Source organism: Chiroxiphia lanceolata, chromosome 3, assembly GCF_009829145.1.
Source record: "Chiroxiphia lanceolata isolate bChiLan1 chromosome 3, bChiLan1.pri, whole genome shotgun sequence".
Taxonomy (NCBI): Eukaryota; Metazoa; Chordata; class Aves; order Passeriformes; family Pipridae; genus Chiroxiphia; species Chiroxiphia lanceolata.
In genome coordinates, this window is record NC_045639.1 from 20000768 (window position 1) to 20024567 (window position 23800).

At 42.7% G+C, this 23800-nt stretch overlaps 2 protein-coding genes across 2 annotated transcripts in view; both read right to left on the minus strand.

Annotated features, from left to right (window-relative positions):
* Positions 1-8813, minus strand: part of TGFB2 (transforming growth factor beta 2) — a 61203-nt gene extending 52390 nt beyond the window's left edge. Inside the window, exon 1 of the mRNA XM_032681900.1 lies at positions 7871-8813. Coding sequence (XP_032537791.1) covers positions 7871-8213 — 343 coding nt within the window. The 5' untranslated portion in view covers positions 8214-8813. The remainder of the gene's footprint in view (positions 1-7870) is intronic.
* Positions 8814-14435: 5622 nt separating this feature from the next.
* RRP15 (ribosomal RNA processing 15 homolog) overlaps positions 14436-23800 on the minus strand; it is a 30098-nt gene continuing 20733 nt past the window's right edge. Inside the window, exon 5 of the mRNA XM_032681901.1 lies at positions 14436-22597. Within this exon, the coding sequence (XP_032537792.1) occupies positions 22445-22597 (153 nt within the window). The 3' untranslated portion in view covers positions 14436-22444. The remainder of the gene's footprint in view (positions 22598-23800) is intronic.

The window sequence follows — 23800 nt, forward strand, 5'->3', positions numbered from 1 at the left end:
CAAGGAATGAAAACCAACATGTTCTGATTCCTATCTTTTAATCATCACTATGGGTAAAGATATGCTACCATCACTATTTCAGCTGAGCTAGCTGATGAATTGCAAATGCTATATGTAAACAAAAACAAGTAACAGAAGGAACTTCAACAGGCTTAGCTCGCGTTTAAAATTCAAAGCAGGGGTTTAAAAGAGATGAAGCCAGGGAAAACATTGCATACTAACACCAGCCAAACAGGGAAAAATAACCAAGTTGTAAGCCTGAAAAACTGAAATGGAAAGAATGACAGATTTACTGCTGCATTTGATGCACATAACCACTGATAGACTCTCCCCAGGAAGTGTTGAAATTACCATCACTGAAATGAATCCAGAAGCTAAAAATTAAATTATCTTTCCCAGAACATTCCAATTTGGGCTTTGGCAATAACAGATGTTTTAATGCTCTTGAATATACGCACGCGCGTGTGTGCACGCATGCACACACACACACACGCACTTAAGTACAGTATCCTCTTTCACGCAAGACCTCCCTCTTAGCTTTCACAAAGTCAGACTGAACTTAGGGTCATTCTGCAAAGTCTTTGCTTCAAAGTCTCTGCTCAAATGCACAACTGTCAGATTAAGCAACCCATAAGGAGTCTTACAGCAGCTCCAAGTTATGAATGAATGGTTATTTGTGAACTTGCCTGTCAAGACAGATGCGGTATTTGTCAGTGCAGTGTGGGTTAGATATGATGGGAAGGAGCCAAACAAGCAAAGTGAAAGGTCAGTATCACAACATTTCCCTTCCCCACCCCTCCTCAGTTTGCCTAAAACTATGTCACAGCTTTTGCTGAAGTCCAATACAGTAGTCTATTTTCATGCGAGTTACCATGCTTATTTGAAAAGAAACATTCATGCAAGAAAAGCAAAAGAAAAATGTGTGCAGAGGAAGAGAAGAACCGGAACATTTTTGTGCAAGAAAGCTAAAGCAGAGGGACAAATCCAAGACTGACAGAAAACAGCACATCTTTAGAAATATGGTGATACTTGAATCAAGACCACCCTGTGGAAGTTGAAACATAATGCATTGTTTTCCTTGTTTTAAAATGTAGTATTACAAGGATTACAAGCAGGTTAATTCATTTTGGAAGGGACATCTAGTCCAACCTCCAGCTCAAAGCAGGGTCAGCTTTGAGGTCAACTTATCTTTTATAATTTATACAATTATTTTTAATAACCTCAAGTCAGCATCATGCTCTACTAGGTCTTACATAACAACACAAAGAGGCTCTCTCCCTAGGGGTCATTCAGTGGGGAAAAGCTCAGCTCTACAATAAAGATCCCGAATATTCAATGAGCATCACACATGAAATGAGAAGGAATCCTCACTCACTGTCCAAATTAAAACTCGAACAAGGGAGAGATTTTCTAAAGATCCTCTCCACACTTTCTGCGGTAAATCTGCTGCAGGGATGCCTGTGAGGTCTAGCATCTCCTGGAAACCAAACATAGATGCTAGAGGATACAAATAGCACCACAAGATGTATTTAGTGGAGCCTGTCTCATCACAGTGAATGAGCAGTCTCTCTACACTGCTGCCTAAACTCATCCCACATGACCTCCACCACGAGGAGCCAGCAGCTTTCCAAGTGGCATGTATGAACTGCCACATGGTTCCCTTTGGAAAACCTGACTGGTTTAAAGAATACTATGCTACCCAAAGAGGCAACTTCTCTACTGTGGACCAACTTGCAGAGCACCAAGAACACGTAAAAACCTGCTCACCAGACAGGTCTAACAAAGCCAGGTCTAGCACTTCATTTCTGCAGAGCCAATCCTGTGCCATTCGAGCTAAGAGAACCACGGTACTAAACAAGGCTCATGAGTCATTCATAAATTCAAAAACAACTGGTCACACTGGAAGAAGATAAAACACAACCCTTGACGCTAAGTTTTTTTTCCCAACACTTTATCCTCTTGTTACAGACAAATCTTCGACTTTCTCCTCTACACCTTGCAGCTGTATGTCTTATACAGTTGGGTGCCCAGCTGCAATCACTTAACACAGAAAAGACAGCAAGAACAAGCATGGGGGGGATGTTTTAAGAAGAAACATAGCTGCTACAGATTGACTACTACAGGGAGCCAACCGACAGTGATGCTGGAGCTAGGTACCTACTAGTACACATCACAGCTGAAGGGGAAACAAGCAACAGCCTGTGGTGGAAGGCAGGGTGCAAGCTTTCCCTAAACAAATGACCAAATCAATCCTTTTAATCTAAATAAATCAGCAGAAACATCTGTAACGCAGTATTACATTAAATAATACCTGGGGAGCATATCATCCTCAAGCTAAAAACTGCCTGCTTGAAAACGTGCTGCATGTGGTCTCACAACAGGAACGGAAACATTTGTGTGTCTTCACTCATGACTCGTCTTGTCACTATACCCTGGGGTTCCTCTCTTTATCTGTAATACAGAAGCAGTCTAGCACATCAGTGCAAAGGCAAAAGAAGCCAGCTGCCCAACAGGGACAGCCTTCTTCAGGATCACAGGAGCACTGAAGAGTTTCTTCTTTCCTCTGTAAAAAAATCCTGTAAAGCATTTCCTTCTCACTGGGCTCTGATGCCCAAATAACAGATTTCAACACAGTGAGAGGGATTTGAACTGTCTGGCTTTGTTCATCCCTGCAAATGTGCCATAAACAGGCCCCGATTCAGGAAGCTAATTAGGCATACACAGAGACTTAATGCTAATGAGTCCATTCATGTGTGTGAAGCTCCGTGCATGTTTCAGAACTGTGATGAAGAAGCTCACTGAGAATGACAGCCAGTTCTCATTCATCTTTTTGCTCAGCTCCAGCGCAGACAGAAATCTCAAACTGACAGCAAAACGGTGGAAGTAGTAACTTCAAAGCAACACAGCCATTCTGATGACCACTACTGTTCTCACAGTAGTGAGAGGAGCGTGGAGGATGAGCCAGGCTAAAACCAGTAGCTAATGAAGACGTTGCTCTGCTTTCTTCCCTCAATCACCTACTCACACCTTGTACTGCAAGTGGAGCCAGCAAGAGCAGCACTCAGGGCACTTCCTGCACATCTCCAGCCATGAGCAGAAGAAAAGGGCACATTTTCAGAAAGGTCTCTGGGACAATAAAACATTCACACTGTCAGTGGGCTGGAGGGTGGGGAGCATTGGGGCAGTGTTGCATATTCACAAAAACTGGAACAGGCTGCCCAGGGAAGTGGTTGACTCATCACCTCCGGATGTATTTAAAAGTATAGATGTGGCACTTAGGGACATGGCTTAGTGGTGGATTTCACAGTGCTAGGTTAAAGGTTGCACTCAGATGATGTTAAAGATCTCTTCCAACCTAAATGAGTCCATGATTCTATCTAACCTTCTCACCAAATTACAGTGAAAAATGTCTCTTTAAAACAGATTACAGAAATAAACTTAAGGCAGGTTTCAGAAAGGACTTGGGAATATAGCCCTATGTTTCTGTCTTGCAGTTCATCTGACCTTGCAGTGTTAAAGACAGTGGTCTTTAGGTATTTAGCTTTTCTGTAGGCTTCATCCTCTGGAAGAAACTCAAGGACCATGTACCATGCCAGACTGGCTCTTGGACTACCCCCTGCTTCCCAGCTTGGCACCCTGCTTACAGCAAGTGGATGGTTATTCAGAAGCCTGGCAGGAAACACATGTGGAGCTCCCCTTCATTAGTGCACTAGAGCATGTTATTTTATTATCCCTCCTAGTATGCAGAGGACTACTGTCTAGAAAATTACCCTGTCCCTTTTTAAAGCCATTTGCAATTTCCTGAGTTTTTTTCATAACCAACTAGGAAGAATGCACTAGTTGCCATTCACGAAAAAGGAATAAGGAACTGTTCCTCCCATGTCTCTCCTCAGGAAAGCCTTCACATTGCTGCAGGTAAGAGAGCATGCCTGGCAAATGCCTCCTACAAGAGGTACTCCAGAGCACAACCAGAGGTCCAGCATAGCTAGAAAGATTAAACTCTGTGTTATGTTAAATACACAGGTGAGCTGTGCAGTCGTAGTTGTTAACATCATGGTAATGATGCGGTCAGTGCCGGCAGCTACGTCTGCACAAGCAATTCTGGTACCTGACGACAAGGAACCCACATACGTGTAATTGCCAGTAAAGTGAGTCCCTGTTGATAAAGTAGAAGCGTGTTATTGTGCTCTGCCAGCTTATAATGTTGTCTTTCATGAGGTAAATCTTCCACAGAGCAATGGCCTATGTAAGCAATATTCACGGTATAGGGCTCTTAAAAAGACTAATCCTAACACCAAGTGCAGGCTGGAACCCATGGAGGCTCCTTCACACTAAGATGTGGTATGGGAAGCCTAAAACCCACGCAAAACCAGTCCCAAAATCAGAAAAACTGTGATTTCTAAAGTTACTGACTACTTACAAACCTCTCTTCAAGAATGCAGAAATTTAAAAATTTACCTGCATTGGCCTTAAGCCATTAGTACCAACCAGTTCACTGACTGTGGTAAAAACTGCTTTGAGTGAAGATGATAGAACAGGCCCCTGCCTTCGCATACATGTGTGTGTTGCCTGATTTTCTCAAGTATCCCAGTTATGCATTAGCATTACAATTAACAACCTTTAACTGTGTTGGCATCAAATTTCTGTTTATTATCAGTGCAATGTCAATCATCACCTAGCTGAAGTATCAGGGCCTAGAAATTCAACGACAAACTGATAAGTAATAAACTTCTAATGTTATCCAGCTTTCACAAAAATCAGTTTTAAGCATTTACTGAGGTAACTTCTCCCGGGCACAAAATTCCCAAGAACTCTTTCATGTTGTGCTCAGCTTCCATATCCCATCTTCCTTTGTAAATTGGTCTGTAAAAAACCTCAAATTCTGACTGCTAACTGGACTTAAAAGAGATCCAGTCTTTCAGTATCTAATGCATACTGTCATGAGCACAACGCAGGCAGGAATGCTTTTCAGACAAAAGCTTTCTATTTTTTCCCAATGTCTTTGTAGTATTTTTTTCTGCCACTTCTTTCCCATCTGCTGCTTACAAGTCCGGCAGTCCCTGACTTGTTGAATTTCCAGGTATATTCCAATGTGTCCTTAACCTCATGTGGACTGTCAAGCCAGATGCCCCCTTACTTCCTCAGTGCAAACTATCAGTAAACCTTAGCATAACTTTAGTTTGAGCCTTAAACTAACAGCATGTGAAAAGATTAATATGAATAATTTCAAAACTAATCAGATCCCTTCTTTAAATGTTGACATAGTATTATTTATATCCCATAAATACCTTCTTGAGTAAAATTCATCCCAGGAGATTGGCATCTTGCCAGTTCTATTCATATTTACTGTATTTATACAGTACAGTTGGCCAAGGATAATATTTAAGACAAAATATGCCTTAGGGTATATACAATATCTCTTATAGCTTTCCTTTTAAATCTCCTCATTGCTAAAAATATTTAGTCTGAACTTTACAAAATGCCCCACAAAGACCTATCAGCGATCTGTAGTGATATATTGCTGACTATGAGTATAATTAGAGCATATTTGTAATACTTGGGTTGTAGTCAGTTTCTGAATGCTAACAACTTGTGGTAAAAACTGAACCACTGATCTTTCCCATGCCTGCGTTCCAGCAGCTTCTGACCTTCAGTGCATTCACACTGATCCCCTTCTCTCTCCTGCCTCCCTCCAACACAGCAGAAACCATAGAGTTAAAAAATTCACTCCGAGATGCCTAGGAGAAAGTGCCTGTGGCTGCCAGAGCTGTGCTTTCAATTTCTTCCTTTAAAATATGGTGGAGCAATTTCTTCCTTACTGTCTTTTTTGGAAAGGTTCGCTCCATCCAGCATAACTAGAGAGCAGTGGAAAAACAGTTAACCTACTTACTCTGATGTTAGCGACAGCCCTTGCACAGTAGTGCCGGATCTACTGCTAACTGGCCCTCCGATCCCAAACGTCTGATGCACTCTGTTGGTAGATACCTGCAATCTCCTTTGCTCTTCCAAAGCCTCAATCGATACTTCAGAAGAAATCTGGCCTCTGACAACATTTTAAAAATAGATGCTTTTTTGTCAAGACCATCCAAGTCACACACCACAGATATTTTAATTTTCTGGAAAGTATGCAGCTCTTGGTTCTTTGTAGTTTGTTCAAGCAAGGAGAAAGGACAGATGTGCTCAGGATGGATGCATTTTACAATTCTAAGAGACTCCCTGTTACCGGGTCAACTCCACAAGTCAAGGCACTGCTATTGGTCTTCCTAACCTTTGCCCATAGGTGTTCCTCTGCCCTGGCTATGATCTGACAGGTCTCAAAAAGATACAGTACACCAACGTGGAAAACAGACATGACTTCTGTGTTTTTGCTACAGCTATGAATTATACTGAACCTCTCTGCTCATGCCCACTTGGCTCCAAATATGTGTTTTTTTTTAAAAAAGAAAGTATTTCTTCCCCAAGGGTAACAAGGGCGGAGTGTATTTATCATGGCTATTAAGGATGGTGCCATAATTACAATAATAAAAAGGCTCTGAGTGCCAGGATGTCCTGTACCTGATGTTGTCATTTAAGACTAAAGGAAGAAGGGAGGCAGCTGCACAGAGTGTGGGGTTCAGATACCTTGGCTGGCATCCTAGGACTATCACATGCAAGACAGAGCAAGCCCCAAAGCTAAACTTGCTAAACTAAAAATAAATAAGGGGGAAATGCAATTAGAAACTCTAGGATAAAGTTACCAAGATGGCTGCATTATCTATTTAAGCAAGAGCTATGTGCTTTTCAGAAACAGACAGCAAGTATATAGGGCATCAAGTGGTGGGGGAGGGAAGAGCTAGAAAAGCGAGCTGAATGAAAAGACAAGGGACTAGGGTTCAGATATGTGAACGGTGAAGTTATTTTCTGCTTCTGGTATTCCACTTTCCTCGGTATGATGATGATCTAGATTCCTTTAAGGCAGTGCGGTGCTTTTGCTTTCTTTTTTTTTTTTTTTTCTATGCACTTAAGCTTCACTACCAAAACAAAAAGGCACGTCGTTATGGTTATTAATCATTCTAAGTGGATTTGGTCAGCCCAGAGCATTTGTATCCCCCCCCTTTTTTTTTTTTTTGTGCAAAACGTGGCATGGATCACCAGAAGGTCGTTAAAAACAGCAAAAGGCAGACGGGCTGAGGCAGGTTCCAAGAACCGAGGCTACCCAGAAGGGAAAAGTTTTTCTGTACCTGAAATGAAAAGTGCCCATGAACCGAAAGGGGAGGCTAGTTAAAGTGGGAAGAGGAGGGAGGACGTCTATGTCTCTGTCCTCGCTGAGCACCAATCTGAATAGCAGTCTTCGGGACACTGTTCTGGAGGGACACAGACAAGACGAGCCGGCGACTTTTTTCTCTTTTTTAAGACCTCCTTTTCTTTTCGGTTATGGAGAGATGGAAACCTGCCCGTTCCAGACACTCCAAGGGAAACAAGAGCAGTGGAAAGATATTGGCTCTTTCTGGAAGCTATACACGGGGCTGCCGGGGAGCCTCACCCGGTGCTGGGGAGGGAGTGGGACCCTGGGCGGGGGGAGCTCTGCTCAGGTACGCGGTGGTGGGCAGCAGAGGCACTTTGAGGGATTCCTGGCTGACTTCAAAGGGGACCGGAAACCTCACGAGTCTGGGGGAACAGGTGACCACCCCCAACGCACCCACCCAGGCATATCTATATCCCACCACCTGAATTAAACCCTAGAAGCCTCCACCTAAGAGATGCTGAGGATGAGAGGAAGCCGAGCGAAGAAGGCACGTTACGATGCTTGGGGATGCTATTTAAAGGTGCTGGGCACCGCTAAGCCTCGGGGGCGAAATTACGCACACATGCACAAACAGAGAGGACTTACTTTCGGGGTAACCAGGCTGCATGTCTATTTTGTAAACTTCTTTGGCATAGTATTCCTCGTCGCTCCTCTCCCTCTCGCAAGTGGCAGCTCTGTGGTTGGCTTTCTCCTGCAGCAGGTCCCTGGTGCTGTTGTAGATGGAGATGACCTCCGGGGGCACCTCCTCGGGCTCGGGGTACTCGTCCGGGGGACTGGTGAGCTTGAGTTTGCTCAAGATTTGCCCCCGGATAGCCTCGATCCTCTTGCGCATAAACTGATCCATGTCGAGGGTGCTGCAGGTAGACAGGCTGAGAGCCACGGTGGCCAGATCCACTGTGAGGAGCACGCTCAGGAGATAGCAGTGCATTTTAAGTGTTTAAATACAGCGCCCCCCCCAACAAAAAAAAAAAAAAAGTCACTTTAACAACGAACGACAACAAGGAAAAAAAATCAAAAAATAAAAAGGGATCCGTGCAAACAAAGGGGAGATCTGCAGACAAAATGCTGTTAAAAACCGGGCTGCGAGGGCGGCTCGCGATCGGAAAATGCACGGGAGGCGCCAGTGAAAAAATATCAGTAATAATAAGGAAAAAAAAAAAAAAAGGCAGCAAGTTGCTACAACTAGATAAAATTCGGGGGTGGAGAGAGCCGGACAGCAAAAAAAGGGGAGGATAAAAGCCCCCAAATAGATACAACCAACCTGCGAATCAAGTAAATGGAAGAGAGGCTGCTCTCAGCGCGCTGAAAAAACAAAAATCTGAAGGGGGGGGGAATAAAAAACCCGGGGAGGAGGAGGGGGGGGAGAAAAAAAGAGGGGAAAAAAAAAACCAACCAAAAAGAGAAGGACTGCGGGGAGAAGGCGCAGCGACGGGTATCACAGAGCGCTGCCGCAGCCGGCAGAGAGAGGGTGCCGGCGCGGCGCTGAGCCCTGCCGTGCGCCCGCGGCGCCCGACGGCTCCCGGCGGGCAGCGGCAGCGGCACCGCCCCGCGCCCGGCCCCGCTCAGCCCCCGCGGCGGCGGCGAGAGCCGCGCACGTGCGCGCCCGGCGGCGCCGAGCTCCGGCCCCCACGCCCGGCCCGGGCGCGGCGCAGCGGCGGCGGCAGCAGCGGCCGGCGGCGGCCCCGGCCCCGCGGCCCCGCCTGGCCCCCGCGGCGGCGGCGGCGGCGAGCGGCGATCCCCGGTCCGGCCGCGTCCCGCAGGCTGCTGCGTGCGCCCCGCGCCGCATGCACCGACCCACCCCCGCCCGGGCCGCTGCGCGCCGCAAGAGCTCTTTTCCAGCTCCCTCCTCCTTCCTCCTCCTGCCGAAACGCCAACCCCGCGCCGCGGATCAGCGAGGCAGCGCCGCCGCCCCGGCAGCCCTCCCGCGGGTCGCAGGCGCGGAGCCGGCCGCCCGGCGCTGGCCGCAGCGCTGCGCCGCTCTCTCCCCCCGCCGGCCTCCCCCGCGGCGCTGGGGCTGGGGCTGGCCCCGTCCCCGGCGGCTCTAGCGCTCCGCCCGGCGCCCCCCGCCTGCCGCCCCCGGCCCCTCGGCTCTCCCTGCGCGGAGGGGACGGGTGCCAGCAGATAACATCACGGCCGCGCAGGGAGAGGGAAATTTATACGATCTCCCCGCCCCACGTGCTCGCCTCGCTGCGAAGTGACGTGGAGGGGCTGCGGGAGCGGAGGGCTCCGCGCCGCCGCCCGGCTATTTATTCCCCTCCGCAGCCCGGCCGCCGTGCCTGCCGCTGCCGAGGTGCCTCGCCCCGGGGCGAGGAGAGGCGAGGCAGCCCGAAGCCGAGAAGAAAAAGCAAGTCCTGCCAGGCTTTTATATTATTTTATTTATTTTTTAAATAAAGGCTTCAGTCCTTCTTGCACCTATTATTAAAGTAATTGGGCCAAATACCACTCTGGCTTTAGAGGAAGAATAACACGCCTCTTGGACACCACTCAGATGCGTTCCTATTATTCAAGGTTGCTGCTGTTAAGGCTCTGCCCGCTGCACCGTCACAGAACGCTCTCCGCACTGCCCCTCGGTTTCACTTCCAAGTGTCTTTTGGGCAACTCTCATTGCTCCCCGGGCAGTTTGGTAATCGGTACTACTGCCTAAGTAGGGAGAGCGAGAGATGAGGAGGATTTGCTTCTTCTCCGAGGTCTCCTCTCCTGTCAAAAGCGTGCAAATACATCCCCATCTGCACTTGACAGAAACTCTCAAGCCCCAAATGCTTTGGCTATGCCTGTAATTCATTTTTTTCCGCTGCCTCTTTTGGCCACAACAAACATCACAGGCTCCCTCCATACCCTTCTCTGCCCTAGGGAAATCACTCTACAGTCTACTAGGCATCCCTCAACTTAATGCCATAAAGCTTTTCCTTTACAGTCCATTTATCACCCCTGTACATTAACTTTATAAAGTGATCAAGTAGCCTTTTTCTTTGCTCTCACCCATTTTAGCCTTATATTCCCTTCTGAATTAAGTTGTCACTGGTTTAACTTGCCAGAATTTCCAATTACACCCTCCTAGGTGGATCAAGGCTATTTCTGAAGAAACTCTACATTATTTCCAGAGATGAAAAAGCATGGAGAAGAAGGACTCAAAGGGCTACAGATGTTCTAAAGAACAGCTCGGCCATTGCTGGCCATATTATGGGTAAACACACATAAGAGAAGTTAGATAGGATGACTGGGACCTATCTGAAAGCCTAATAAGAATCATGTAAGACCTAAACCAGCCAAACAACACTGAAGACTTCCTCCAGCTGACCACATCTCAGGAACCATCTTCTTTCTGCAAAATGTTCAAATGTTTTCTGAAGCTGGATAATGGCAGTCCCCAAATTAAATGCGAATTTTTCCTTGCCAGTGAGGAAAAATGCTTCCTCCGAGCAGCTGTGGCTGTGTGCTGGGGTGATGGAGGCACCCAGCAGCATGGAGCTGCCACATACTGTTTGCCTTGGCAGGGCTCTGCTGCAGGGAAACCTTGCACCAACTCGGCCAGCTAACCTCGTACTGCTGTGGATACCAGCAATGATGAGATTCTCCCAGAGATGAGGGAGCTAAGAAAATATATTTTTGAAAAGGTATGTGTACACACACAGACTCTGAAAGTAAACTTACTTTTCATTCTTTAGCAGTGTGTGGGTAGGTACATACACAGCCAGGACTGCAGTCTCCCGATGCAAGAGTTAATGGTGCTTTCCACTTAAATCCATGAATTCCTGCAAGGCCAGATTAAACGTCTCTGCCACAACATCACACTTTTACTGCTGTACGTGTCAATGTCCTGCTCCTGCTGACCTCAAAAACACAGCTGCAGTGTCAGGAATGGCAATGTTTCCAAAATTACTCAAATAAACAAGCAAGCTCAACATGTAGACTCAGCTGGTTTCACTTCTGCAACACACCTGTACAAAACCAAGGGGACAGTTCCTTGAGCTGTTACATCTCACAGCTCTGCTGCTAACCAGCTGAGGAATCAGCTCCGTTACACGAGGTACCTCAACCGCAAATACTTCCAAAGAAAAGAGTTATTAAATTATTTCCTCCAAAAGCTACAACTGAAACCATGGAGAAATTCCTTATACAGCAACTATGGCCCTGTAACACTTTGCTGCTGTGAATGTGCTGCCTGCCACTCACCTCGAGGGCTTCAGAGCAGCGAGTGGGACAGTCCTCAATACCCTCCTTCTGCAGGGAACCTCCCAACATCTCTCAGGATACCTCTGCAGATACAGCCCTACCAGCTGGCAAAGTGTTTTGATTCTTTATTAGTGGTGAAAAAAAAATAATAAAAAAAAAAACAACCCAAGAAAAAAAACACACCAACCCAAATTTTGCAGTGTCTTTCACAAATCCTGGAGCCTTAGGGATGAGATACTGAAGGCCATCAACCCCACGTGCTCGGTGCCCGTCTGGCCAGGCTACCCGTGCAGCTGGAACGAGGTCTAAGCTCCAGAGGAGCCCTCCATGTAAGTCACCAGAGATCCAGCCAGGGTGACAGCAAACCAGTTCAACTGGATTTTGAAAGTTGCTGAGATTCCTTCAGATTTGTCAGTGATTCCTCGGTGTCTTTTAGACCAGCTAGGAAAAAAAGACAATTAAGATAAATCTTGGGTTTGTTCTCATTTGAGACAAACCCTTTTCTTCTCTTCTGACCTTTTCAGTGTGACACAGGGTGTCAGGCTTACCCAGGTGCATGTCTCCATTTTGCCTCACCACTGCAACAAAGCCCGATTCCCTAAAACTTTCTGATGTCACCATGGTGATGTTTTTGCCAGGCACAACTTCCCAGGCATAGCAGCATTCTCCATTCCAAAAGCCCCAGCCACTTGAGCTAAATCCCCAGCAGCTGCAGAAGCCCACCACACATGCCTGAGCTGCTCCAGTTTGCTCCAGGAAGGGACATCTACCTGCTAGCTATATCATTCAAATACACACCCACATTCATAAACATCGACTTTCCATTATGTAATCTAAATGGAAAATATCTGGAATGTATACATCATGATACACCTATCTTATTTCTAAAATCTCTCCCCTGCACATTTAAGGGTTTTTTTGCCACAGCAGTCCTTTAACTATACTCAAACAGGTGTCATTTCTACCTTGCTAAAGTGAACAACAACAGAAGAGGCAATGAAAACTTGTCAGAAATGACAGAGCCAAACTGTGGGCACTCTATAAAGCTGGATAAAGCATAGTATCATCAGAATTCAATTATAACATGATCTTCTGCCTAGGTAATCCAGCTTCAAAACTCTGCTGTTAATTTTTGGAACTGATACATCTGTCAAAGTGATCCCAATTATGGCTTTGTATTTTAGCCTGAAAAGCTTTTTAGTTTTGATTCATTCTGAAATAGTTTTTATTTGATGACTACCTGTTTCTTTCAAACGCTGCTGAGATTATCAGACACTGAAGTTTAACTCAGCTTATACTTATCTCTTCTTTGTGCTTCTATGAAACGGCCTTGTCCTCTGGGGCTGCTGTCAGTGGAAGCTTTGTAAGTCAAGTAGGAATGGGCCCTTAGCGTGCGCATAGGGAAAGAACAGAAGTTATCTGTTTTGGAGCTTTTAATTCAATACAATACTGTCTTTTTACATATTTTTTTTTTTTTAATAAACAGTAACTGTTTATTAGAAAAACAGAGACACCTGGAAAGTTACTTCACTAAACGTAAAGGTTTCATGTTTCCTATTAACTTAAAAATTACGTGGTCAGGATTTTACAATTTGTGGTTTCTTTTTAGATTGTTTTGGTTATACGCAAATGTGCTGTGCAAAATACAAAGGCAATAATCTTTCTAAAACTGCTGACGACCAGGTCATTAAGTAAGGTGGCTGGCCAGATTTCATAAACTAAAGAACATTGTTGGAAGAGGAATAACTTTTAAAAGTTAAGAGGTGACTTTTGTAAATTCTCACACTGATGACGAGCGTAGGATGATTGCACAATTAATTCTTTGTGACACGCACAGAAATCTGCAGTCGTAATTGTGGTCGTGTAGAATCTCAGTTATTCTGATGCAGGCTGCTAGGGAAAAAATTTTTGAATTCTCCTTTTTATAAAAATACATGTATAAAGGTTCAACTCGTAGAGCCAAGGTGGCACCTAATAAAGGTGAGGCAAAGAGGAGATGACAAATAATGGAAAGTTGTAATATATACTATAATAAAACCTTAGATTTTACTGTTTATTATCCTTAGTGAAGTAGAAGTCCATACCTCTGTGCTGCACATTTCATTAGTGTGTGCAGTAACGCCTGGATGAATTTGAGAGCAAACCCTGCTGACCTTACTAATACAAGCAGCCCCACTGCCCTAGGATTGCATTTCACAGAACCACAGCCCATTCCTGCAACACTCATGTTCCAGAAGATAAAGGCTACTTTATAGAACATGCTGTTCGACACGCAAGACTGCCATCCATATATACATATACATATGTAACTACTTGTCAACTTGCAAATCAAAGGTTTCTGATATATATATAGAGAGAGAAAAAAACCTATCTGTATGAACCAGATCTTATTTTATATATATATATGAACAAATACAAAATATGTAACAGGAATAAGAACTTTTTTTATATATATTTATACACACAATTTTTGCATATTTGTAAGTATATCTATTTATACACATATCTATAAAAAAAAGTTCCTGTTCACACAAATAGATTCAATAACTTCAGTGAAAACAGTCACAAGTCAACAGGATCTGATTCAAAAAGCTATCACCTCTGTGATCTTATGGAATGGTATTCTCTTCACCATCCAGTGAGAACACAAGTTGTAATGTCCACACAGTGGTGTACAGTCTGTGTGTTTAAAACTATACCTTAATAAATGACATCTAGAATGCAATTACCCCCAAAACCCCACAACCCCTCCACCTCCCAAAAAAACCCCTAAAAACCAAAACCCCAAAACAACACTGGAACTTTAGCCAGGACATCTGAAGCCAGAATGACTAAAATCTGAAGGAAAGGGGAACATTCAGGAGATGCTGAGATATTACAGCTGTCCCTTAGAATAACTCTCCCCTCCCCCCACCAAAAAAAAAAAGTCTTCTGAATAAGAGTAAAAAGGGAACAGAAAGGAACATCAGCATTAGTCTGTATTTCAGTGCTAAATTATTATTCACATTTTACATGGCTTGGATTTTACAGCTCATAAAATGGTTTCTAGGCAGTACAGTTGCACCCTCTCTCTAAAGAGCACAGCCAGACATTAGGGGGACTAGGGAAGGAATGTAATGATCAATGGGGTAAACTCCTTATCCTAAAAATATACATGTTCTTTAAAGGCTGCACATATCAGTGCTGCATCCAAAGAGGTTTCTGCTTCCAACATCCAACTTGCACCTTTGAATCAGTTAAGACTCAAGTCTTCATAAAAAACTTTGTGTATGCCAGAGAAGTTCTCCCATGGTTACACCTCCCAGAGTTTGATCCCCTCCTGTGCTTTCCCAAATCTGCTTGTCAGCCCTGAGGATGCCACAGTAATCTTCTCCACATCATCCAGTTTTAGTCTATGTGCCACCAAAAAAAAGGCCTTCCTTAATCCTAGCACCTGTGGTTTTAATCACCACAGGAAATCCTGTTTCCACTAAAGTCAGTAAGACTTAAATATCAACAGAGGAAAACTCACTAACTAAAAATAAAAATAATTTTAAAAAGACAGAGAAATATAAGCATGGTGGTTTATACACCAGGGGGTCTTGACATCTACTTATAGCAAGCACAACAAAGTAAAGACAGTAGGGTAAAAGTCATCCCTTTAATCCCAAGGTTTGAACTCATGACCTGCATCTCTTCGTCAGTATTACAGCTGTTGCCTTCTGTTTCTGAACTGCTCAGTGATGATTTGGGTTATACCTCATTAACTAACACACAAATGATACCTGTAAATATTGTCTTCCTAAGAGAGCATCTACTGGAGTTTATTCAACAAATTAAAATCACGTAACTCAAGTTAGAATGTGCACCCAGATTGCACTATTGAAGTTTTTAAGAAAATTACGTATTATAGCAAGATTAATTGGCAGCAATTTAAAAAATGGGTTAGCGAGCAATGCAATATTTTAAGTCATATTCTGCAGCTACAAAAAACAAGTAGCTCTGAGTCTGGCATCCTGACTTCTTCATAAACTGCCTGTGCAGTCTGCACAGATGAAAAGCTCTAAGCTAACACAGCTTCAGAAATGTTTTTTTCCTAATGGTTTTTAAGCAACACAAGTTCAAAATTATCCTAGAAAGTTTACAGAAAGCAATGCATTGTTTCACATTACCTCATGAAAAAAAAACAAATCCACAACCAAACCAAACCTCATGCAATACCAAGCTTTTGTGCTGCACTGACCAAATTAGTGCAGAGGTTTTTGTGTTGCTTCTCAGCCTTACACATTTTTAAATGCATTTTCCATGCCTGGCTACTGAAGTCAGTGAAAGCAGTATTCCTGAACAACTGATCAAACTGCATCCTTCCATCTAGATGTTTGAGCTTGGTGACTCCGCCTAGAATTAGAACAGAAAGATCCATTTCTGTGTTAGTAATAATTTTGATACTTACCTACAGTTTAGAGCTGGATCTTGAACAGGCTACGTATACGGAGTGGCAAAGATGTTCAGTATCTGCTTCTAGTGAATCAATGATCTTTTAGACAGGATTCTCCCCTAGTTTTCAGCTGGGCCCTGTGGACCCAGCACGCTACAGTATTTACACAATTGTTCAGCTTTCCCAGCAACAGGGCTTCCAAGCCCTGCATCCAGACAGATACCCTGTGCTTTCCTGATTCATGCCAGCCAGAGGCACTAGTTTCGGTCCAGGCTGCCCCAGGAAGCTGAAGAGCAGCGCCACCTGCACATCTGCCAGCCCCACCCTGGAGCTGAACATGGTTCCCTGTTTGGCTGTACACCACACAAAGAATTTGTGCACCATCCCTCTTTGAAACTAACAACACCTGTGATCCCCCCCCCCCCCAAAGAGGGTGGTTTGCATTGGGACTGTGCTCAATGAAGTGTTCTCCAGCAGGAGGACCACCTGAGAGCACCTACTCTACTGTTCAAGGCAGGCTGTGGGTTAAGGTCAAAGATCCTTAAAAGTGTAAGGAAGATGAAACAAATTGTGGTTTTCCACAAATGTAAGAGTCCTACGCTTTCTAGAAAAATATGTTGAGCAAACAAGATTTAAGAACAACAGATACCAAAATGGGAGAACTATCTTCATTAAACATAACAAAGTCCAATCTGTACTTTGGATGTTAACTTCTAAACTTCCCCATCATGGCTACAGACTGACAGCTGAAATGCCTCCTCTCAAAAATTCAGGTGTTTTGAACGTCCACCTTATTAACAGTAAAATCAGAGTGTAAAAATGCCTACATATTGGCTGAAAATGCAGATGTCAAACCTAGTATTGTCTCACATAAAGGACCAAATCCATCACTCCAGTCTTCTGAAATTAAAATTAATTAATTCATGACAAGGCAGATAGTTCAGCAATGTGCTTCAACAGGAACTGAAGTGAATGAGAATCAAAGACAATGGTTTGTCTCTGGGAAGCATAATATTGACATTATAGAAAGATACACAGGTATCACGTTTCCCTTCTTACTTGAACTATCTTTTTCACATAAAATGTATTTCACTTCTTTAATTCTAGGCAATGACACCAAAACTTAAAATAAAAGAACACTCCAGTATTTTTTTTTAAAAAGGCAAAACATAGCAGATGGAGAGAACAGCAGTGGCACTGGCAATCCTGATCTGAGCTGCTGGTTGCACTGGTACATGAGAAAGATGTTCAACATCTTGCAAGGCCTGACTAGCCCCTTTGCTAACACAATCCACTTGAACAACATATCATCCTCTGAGGCTGGATTTGTTTGACTAATATTCATACTGGAAGTGTATTTATACTCGCATCTAATATATTACTTTGGCTGAGTAATGCATTGAGGATCATGTCTGAAGGTTCTGAAAATGGTCCATAGTCTTTTTCTGTTATCATGAAGAGACACTCAAGACTTTCATGAAGTCTTTTCATAATAACAAGTATTTCTTTCATAAGCATGTAACACATTTCAGCAGGTACCGTCAAGTATTTCACTCCTCTAAAAAACAACCATATACTGTTGTTACCTGTTGTACTACTACATTATTGCAGCTGTGCAATATGAACCTTAAGCTCTTTTGAAACTCACTGGGACTGTAAGTGAAGGTGCAGAGGTACACAATGGTGGAAAGGCTAACAGTGTGTGTCTGATTGCCCTTCGCCTCTAGGGAGCCCTGCAACGTGGTGACTGTACAGCTGTTATGGGCAGGTATGTCAAAGCCTCAATTACTGAAAGTTCAGGTACTCAGCCCTCTAGTAACAGTTTTCATTCAGCTGCCTGACTTCAGGCACCCTTCCCAAAACGGATGCAGACCAGTTCTTGTCCCTGGACACAGGGTACCTTAAGTAAAAGGCTGCTTCATTTCCCACAAAATTTGCAATTTATGGATCGCTTAAAACCCAGAGAAAATCCTCTTGAGATTAACTGTACACAACCTTGAAGTCAATGCAAAATCCACATAATCAAGAAATCTTTTCACTATCATTTTGCTTGTATCAAGCAACACTTGTATGTCTTCCTGTTCTGAACAAGAATGAGAATGTCCTCCGTTATCAGGTTAGAAAAAACAAAGTCCAAAGCAACAGTGATTGAATAACCACAGGCATTCAGTCACAATCTCCAAGATTATATTCATAATGCACTTTAGAAAGGGCTCATAAATGGCTAGTAGAATCTTTAAGTACTTCAATATTCAAATAGGCTTTAAAACTATGGCAATAACTGTTTCTAGATTATGCGTGAAGTTTCTGATACGTGTAACCACTTTATCTTTTAATGAACTATTTCTATTAATTATTCAGCTACTTTTGAGAACACTATAAGAAATCTTAGTGATATCAAAACTTCAATGCAAGTCTGATCAAGGTTAGCAGTTTACAATTAACACATTTACTGAAAACAGAGTTAAGAAACACTAAGAAGATGTTGTAAAATAATGCTCCAGAAGTTCATGCACTGGCATGAGAGAATGGGCTATTGAATTATCTGAGGCACTGTGAAGAACTAATGCTTTTTATGAGTATTCCTAAAATCACCTTCCAAAGTGCCTCTGGGAAGACACTTGTGCTCATGAATTCACATTCGAAAGCTTGATGAAAGTGCCCTAGTTCATTTAACAATTTGGTATCCAACAGGTTAAACACATAGATTTAAACAAAAATAAACCATTTCAAGGGATGAAGCACTGCACAAACACAAGCATCTTTGGTGTTGAAGCTATTCAGTTTGACTGGAGTTTAATTTTTAACATGCCCTTTAAGACAGAAAAGCAATTGAAAAGATGCATTTGAAAACAAAATGTTTTGTCTATGCAGTATCAGCCACCACTATCAGTCTGAAAAAGAATGATTAAGGAAAAGCCTTTATCTGCTAGATCACTTATGGAGGTGAAACATTTGAAGCTTACATACCGCAAGAGGTTAGAAGCCACTGCTTTAGAACAGCAGTAAATGGAATCTGCAGTCTTCCACCATCTGTTAACTAAAAACTTGTCCAGTCTCCAGTGTCTGTCACTGAAGTTTTAGACTCCCGATTTAACATCTTATTTAGCATAAGGACCCTATCTGTGTAACAAGATCCTGATTCTTCACTACCTCAAGCTTTCTCCTGGCCCTCTCAGTCCTTACCTCAGCAAGTCTTGAAGAAATCATTGAGCAATTCTCAGGGGTTGGAAGTGAACAACACTGACAACTGCTCTGTGTGTATATTAACTATGCCAGGACTCATTTCATAAGAATGAAAAGTTTGTCATTTTAAGTTGTGCAGAGTGTTGTGTGCCAGATGACTTCTGCCTTCCTCCCTAGAGACAGCCACTGAGCCAGCACTGAACAGATGCAGCTGTATAGACCACCTTCTTCTGGAAGCATCAGATAATCAAAACACTTTTATGGCCTCCAAACAATCAATTTCTCTCTTTAAAACAAATCACACACACACAAAACATTATCTTCACCAGGAAGCAGCTTCCAGCTCTTTTGTTCTGCTCAACTTGTGAACCCAGGAGAACCTTACTCACAGCTGCAGAAGCAGGAGCTCTTCCCTCCATGTTTTAGCAGGGAAGATGCTGTGGTGCAGCAGCATTAGGCAAAACAAGGATATTCCATCATCACTTCCGAAGTGTTTCCCTAACAGGGAGGCTGAAGAAAAACATGGAGAATATAGTTATTTTTTTCCATAGGCCAACTCATGCTTTCCTTGCGGAAAAAAGTTAACACAATTGATGTGAATTGTGCTGGGGGGAACAGGGGACAAGAGACATGGGGAAGAGCTGACCCTGTGCCTTCTCTTGTTAAACAAAGCTGTTGCTTTGCATGCAATCCATATAATATTAAACTCTACATACTCTGGAATTGGCTTGAAGCCTAATAAAACTGGAACCACCCCATCCTTATTGGCTTTATATAGATAGGTACAGAAATATACAAAGTTGAGATGATTCATGCTCTCTGGAATGAAGGGCAGCGGCACAGCTTTGCTTAAGCAGAGATATTCATGGGAGCAGGAAAAACAGACCAAGCGCTCTGACTGCTGGGAAAAGCTGCTGAAGGTTGTTCTTGGTAGCTATGGAAGAGGAAGAACATTACTGAAAAAGGGGGTAGGGCAGCTGATCCCACAGCTGAGAGACACTGGAAGGTGTCTGGGTCAAACAAAGTTTAGATCTTTTGAACTGCTACTCAACAAAAACAAAACTTCTGAAATAAAATAGCCAACAAATGCCTAAAATCAAAATACGTAGTTAACAATTTTAGTTATTCTAGGAGCTTCTCTGCATCTGGCACAACCAAAGGACAAGGTACAGTACAAAATTTAAATAACTACTCAATATACATAGAAATATAAGTATTATGCTCCTTAAAAGGCGAGAAATGCTCTCTACATATGTGAAATGGAAGCTCAAAATATTTTTAGCAATACTGATATGCTCCACTTTTTTCTTTAACACGAGTCACTTCAGTGCTTTAATCAAAACATTACTCCAAAAATGCACAAATAAACAACCAAGCATTCTAAAAGTATTTGGAAAGTATTCCGAAATTTTTAATAATCATCTCGGGATGTCATAGTTCCTAAGAAAAACTTAAATTATTTTCCAAAAGTTTGATCTTTGAGAGAGACAGAGGATATGAAACTAGAGAACAACTGTAGATTTAAGGGTGCTGATGTACTTTTTTCTCACAAAGTTACTGAACTCTGTAGAAAGAAAGCAACAACAGATTAGAATATTATGCTGCTTCAGAGACTCAAAATCCATTGTGGCATATTTTTGCATTGCACTAATGACATGGTAACTCTCACTGAACAGCTGTACAGATGTCGAGCCTTCAGAAGCCGGGATAACCATATGTCAAACTTCTGTGGTTTTGCCACTTGATATTTTGAGTGTATGCCTTCGTTTGTGATAATAAATATCAGGCCACAAACTAATGTCTCCTCAGATATCTAATATGTTTAACACTCAAAACAGCTTGAAAATCTAAACACTTCTGCTGTTAGCTTTGAGTTCTCCTCAAAGAATTATGCTACAATATATACCAGATGAATAGGCTAGGGATAACACAACGATTGCCAGTTGTTGGGATGGGTTTCTCTGCCATTTTGTGTCTATATTTTTTATCCTGCAGTACACACAAAGTTCAAACACCCTCTCCCTTCTCAATGTCTTCATTAGGAAAATCTAAATCCACTGTCCTACTGCACATTTCCATGAAGGCTGAAAGTTTCAAAGTTGCTCCTAATGGTATCCTGCGTATAAGCAGGTACAAAGAAAGGTTTGTACATAAGGCATCTGCAGAAACGGACAGAACAGTACTATGTATTTTAAGTGTCAATTAATAGGCCCCAAGGCATTTGCTTCCCACAGCAAATGGGGAAATGTGATAGCAAAGTTAAACAAACGACACAGCATCAGACAGCCAGTCTGGAACAGTGAAGGCAGCAGAATTCATCCCCAGCCTCTCATTTATAACACCTTAGTCACAACACAATTCCTTCTGTATGCATATGCTTACATAGAATATATTCTTATTATATACGTTAGCTTCTACACCTTCGCAACTAAACGACGACTGAGGAGAAATTGTTGTAGCTTAAAGCCAATTGTGTTACCCTGACAGATGTCTTCCAAATTTCTTCTCGTTTGACCCTTTACAGACCTGAGGAATTAGCATTAGGGCTGACTAAACCCATAGGATGTATCTCAGAGGTCCATCTCCTTACTGAAAAAGAACTGCAAATGAAGCAACAAGAACACAATTTCATAGAGTATTGTTAGAAAAGCCCTCCCTCCCCAATGAAACCAATAGCAATGACTGTCCTTTCCTCTCCTACCAGACTCTTGGCTTATACAACTTCAGACTTACAATGGAAAAAACACATATATATAAATTATATATATAAACCCCAATCAGTAGGGTCAAGTCTCTCTTTTTATAATTATGTCTCCAGAGTTGTCTCCAATCAAACTAATGCTCCAAGACCAGAACTATCATATTAATGGTTACTTTTCTTTATTATCTACAGAACCTTTTCTGGCCAAAGTAGTAAAGACTCTATAGGAGTCCGATAACTTTACAAGGTGACGGCATTTCTGTGTTTATTGTAAGCCATATCTATTGCAAATTGCAACAACTTTTCGAAGTGCAACACTGATTTGGAAATGCAGGCATGCTAATACATCAATTGCCATGACTAATGTATAAACTTTTAATGACCTTGGCAAAATCTTTCCTTCACTGGGCAAGTGCCACTATTTTGACTGTACAAAATGTTTTGGAAATATGTTGAAAATTATACTTGTTTTGGAAAATATTTCAGGATTTCAGTATAGCAAATGGAGCTATATTAAATAAAAGTTTGACATGGAGGGGAAAACACTCCAAGGTTGTGTAAGTCTTTTTTTTTTTAAAAAAAAGAGGTATCCTCCAAGTGTTGTACATTCACAGAATGCTGACTTTTTATCCAAACAAAGTTAAGAAGATAAGACATTATCTTGAATTGTTTTCAGTTTCATTCAGTCACTGTCATCTTCTTGTTTCAGACCACCTCCTTGTTCAGTATCACCCTCTCCATCGCTTTCCTTGTCCCAGTCCTTCATAGATGCTCCCATCATGAAGTCATCACGCAGTATATTCCACTCTGGCCCCTCTTCAGACTTCACTTCACCCTGAATGTTTGAGGGGAGAAGAGGGAATAGAGGAACATGAGATGAACGTGAAAGGCAGTAAAAGATGGAAGCTCTTCAGGCAATCAAAATAACACCTCCTACAGTTTGCACTGGCAGACCTACCAAGGGCTAGCTCTTTATGCAAATAGTACACAGAAACATGCAGGACAACCATAAATTACTTGATGCTAAACAGCAAACTTCTTATAACCAACCAATAAAAGAAATATGGAAACAAAACAATTATTCCTCATGGATGAAACAGTCAACCCTGGGCATGGCTTCCTTTATTAAAATCTTTCTTGGCAATCAGAATGGATTTATGATATCATTTATTAACCCCCAGGTGCTGCTTCATTAGAACACTTCTTGGCACATTTCTAAAACATAAATATGGATTTAATAAAGGCTTGACCCCCCCCAATTTAATATTTAACATATTCTGTGATATGTGAACCAAATCCCCTTTATGTGGATTATTACCTCACTACCTGGGCTTGTCATATTGTACAAAGCTGCCTCTAAAAGAAACGAAGTTGATCTACGCTTAGCAAGCCAACAACACTTTACTCCAAGTTTCCTACCTCTTGAAAGTGAATAAACTGAGGCCCACTACATGGACTGGTGAATAATAAAGAAAAGTGATAGGAGTGTAGTTTCAGGTCAGCACTGAAAACAGTGCTTGGTTGCAGTTCTTTGAAGTGACAGACCACATTTGGGCAGTGCAACAGCCCCATCCTGTGGCAACAGTTTTAAAGAACAGCTTGAAGCTATTCCTACATCTTTACTTGAAGAAAAATACTAAAAGCTGTTATGTGTACTGAAGAAGGATTTATTTCAGTGGTTTACACCTTAGTAGCAAAATACTTCCAAGGATCAACATGGCTCAGTGTCCAGCAGGCAAGCAAAAAATTGTCCTACCAAAGTGGAATTAGGGGCACTGAAAACACTAGTTTTGCAGGGTCTTTGAAACACAGTTAACACTGGCATCTCAGGTGCGCTTTCCCCACTCCCCTGCTCAAGAGGATGGACATCAGCTGACTCACTCTAAGTGACTAGCACCTCCTGATACCCTACAGTGGATGGGGTCACCTGTTGCAGCATCCTCTGCAGACAAAGACTTGCCTACTAGATGCAAAACCTGCAGTAATCACTGCAGTGATCACTGTAGACATTTGTTCATGCCTCTTTTTTGTCATGTAT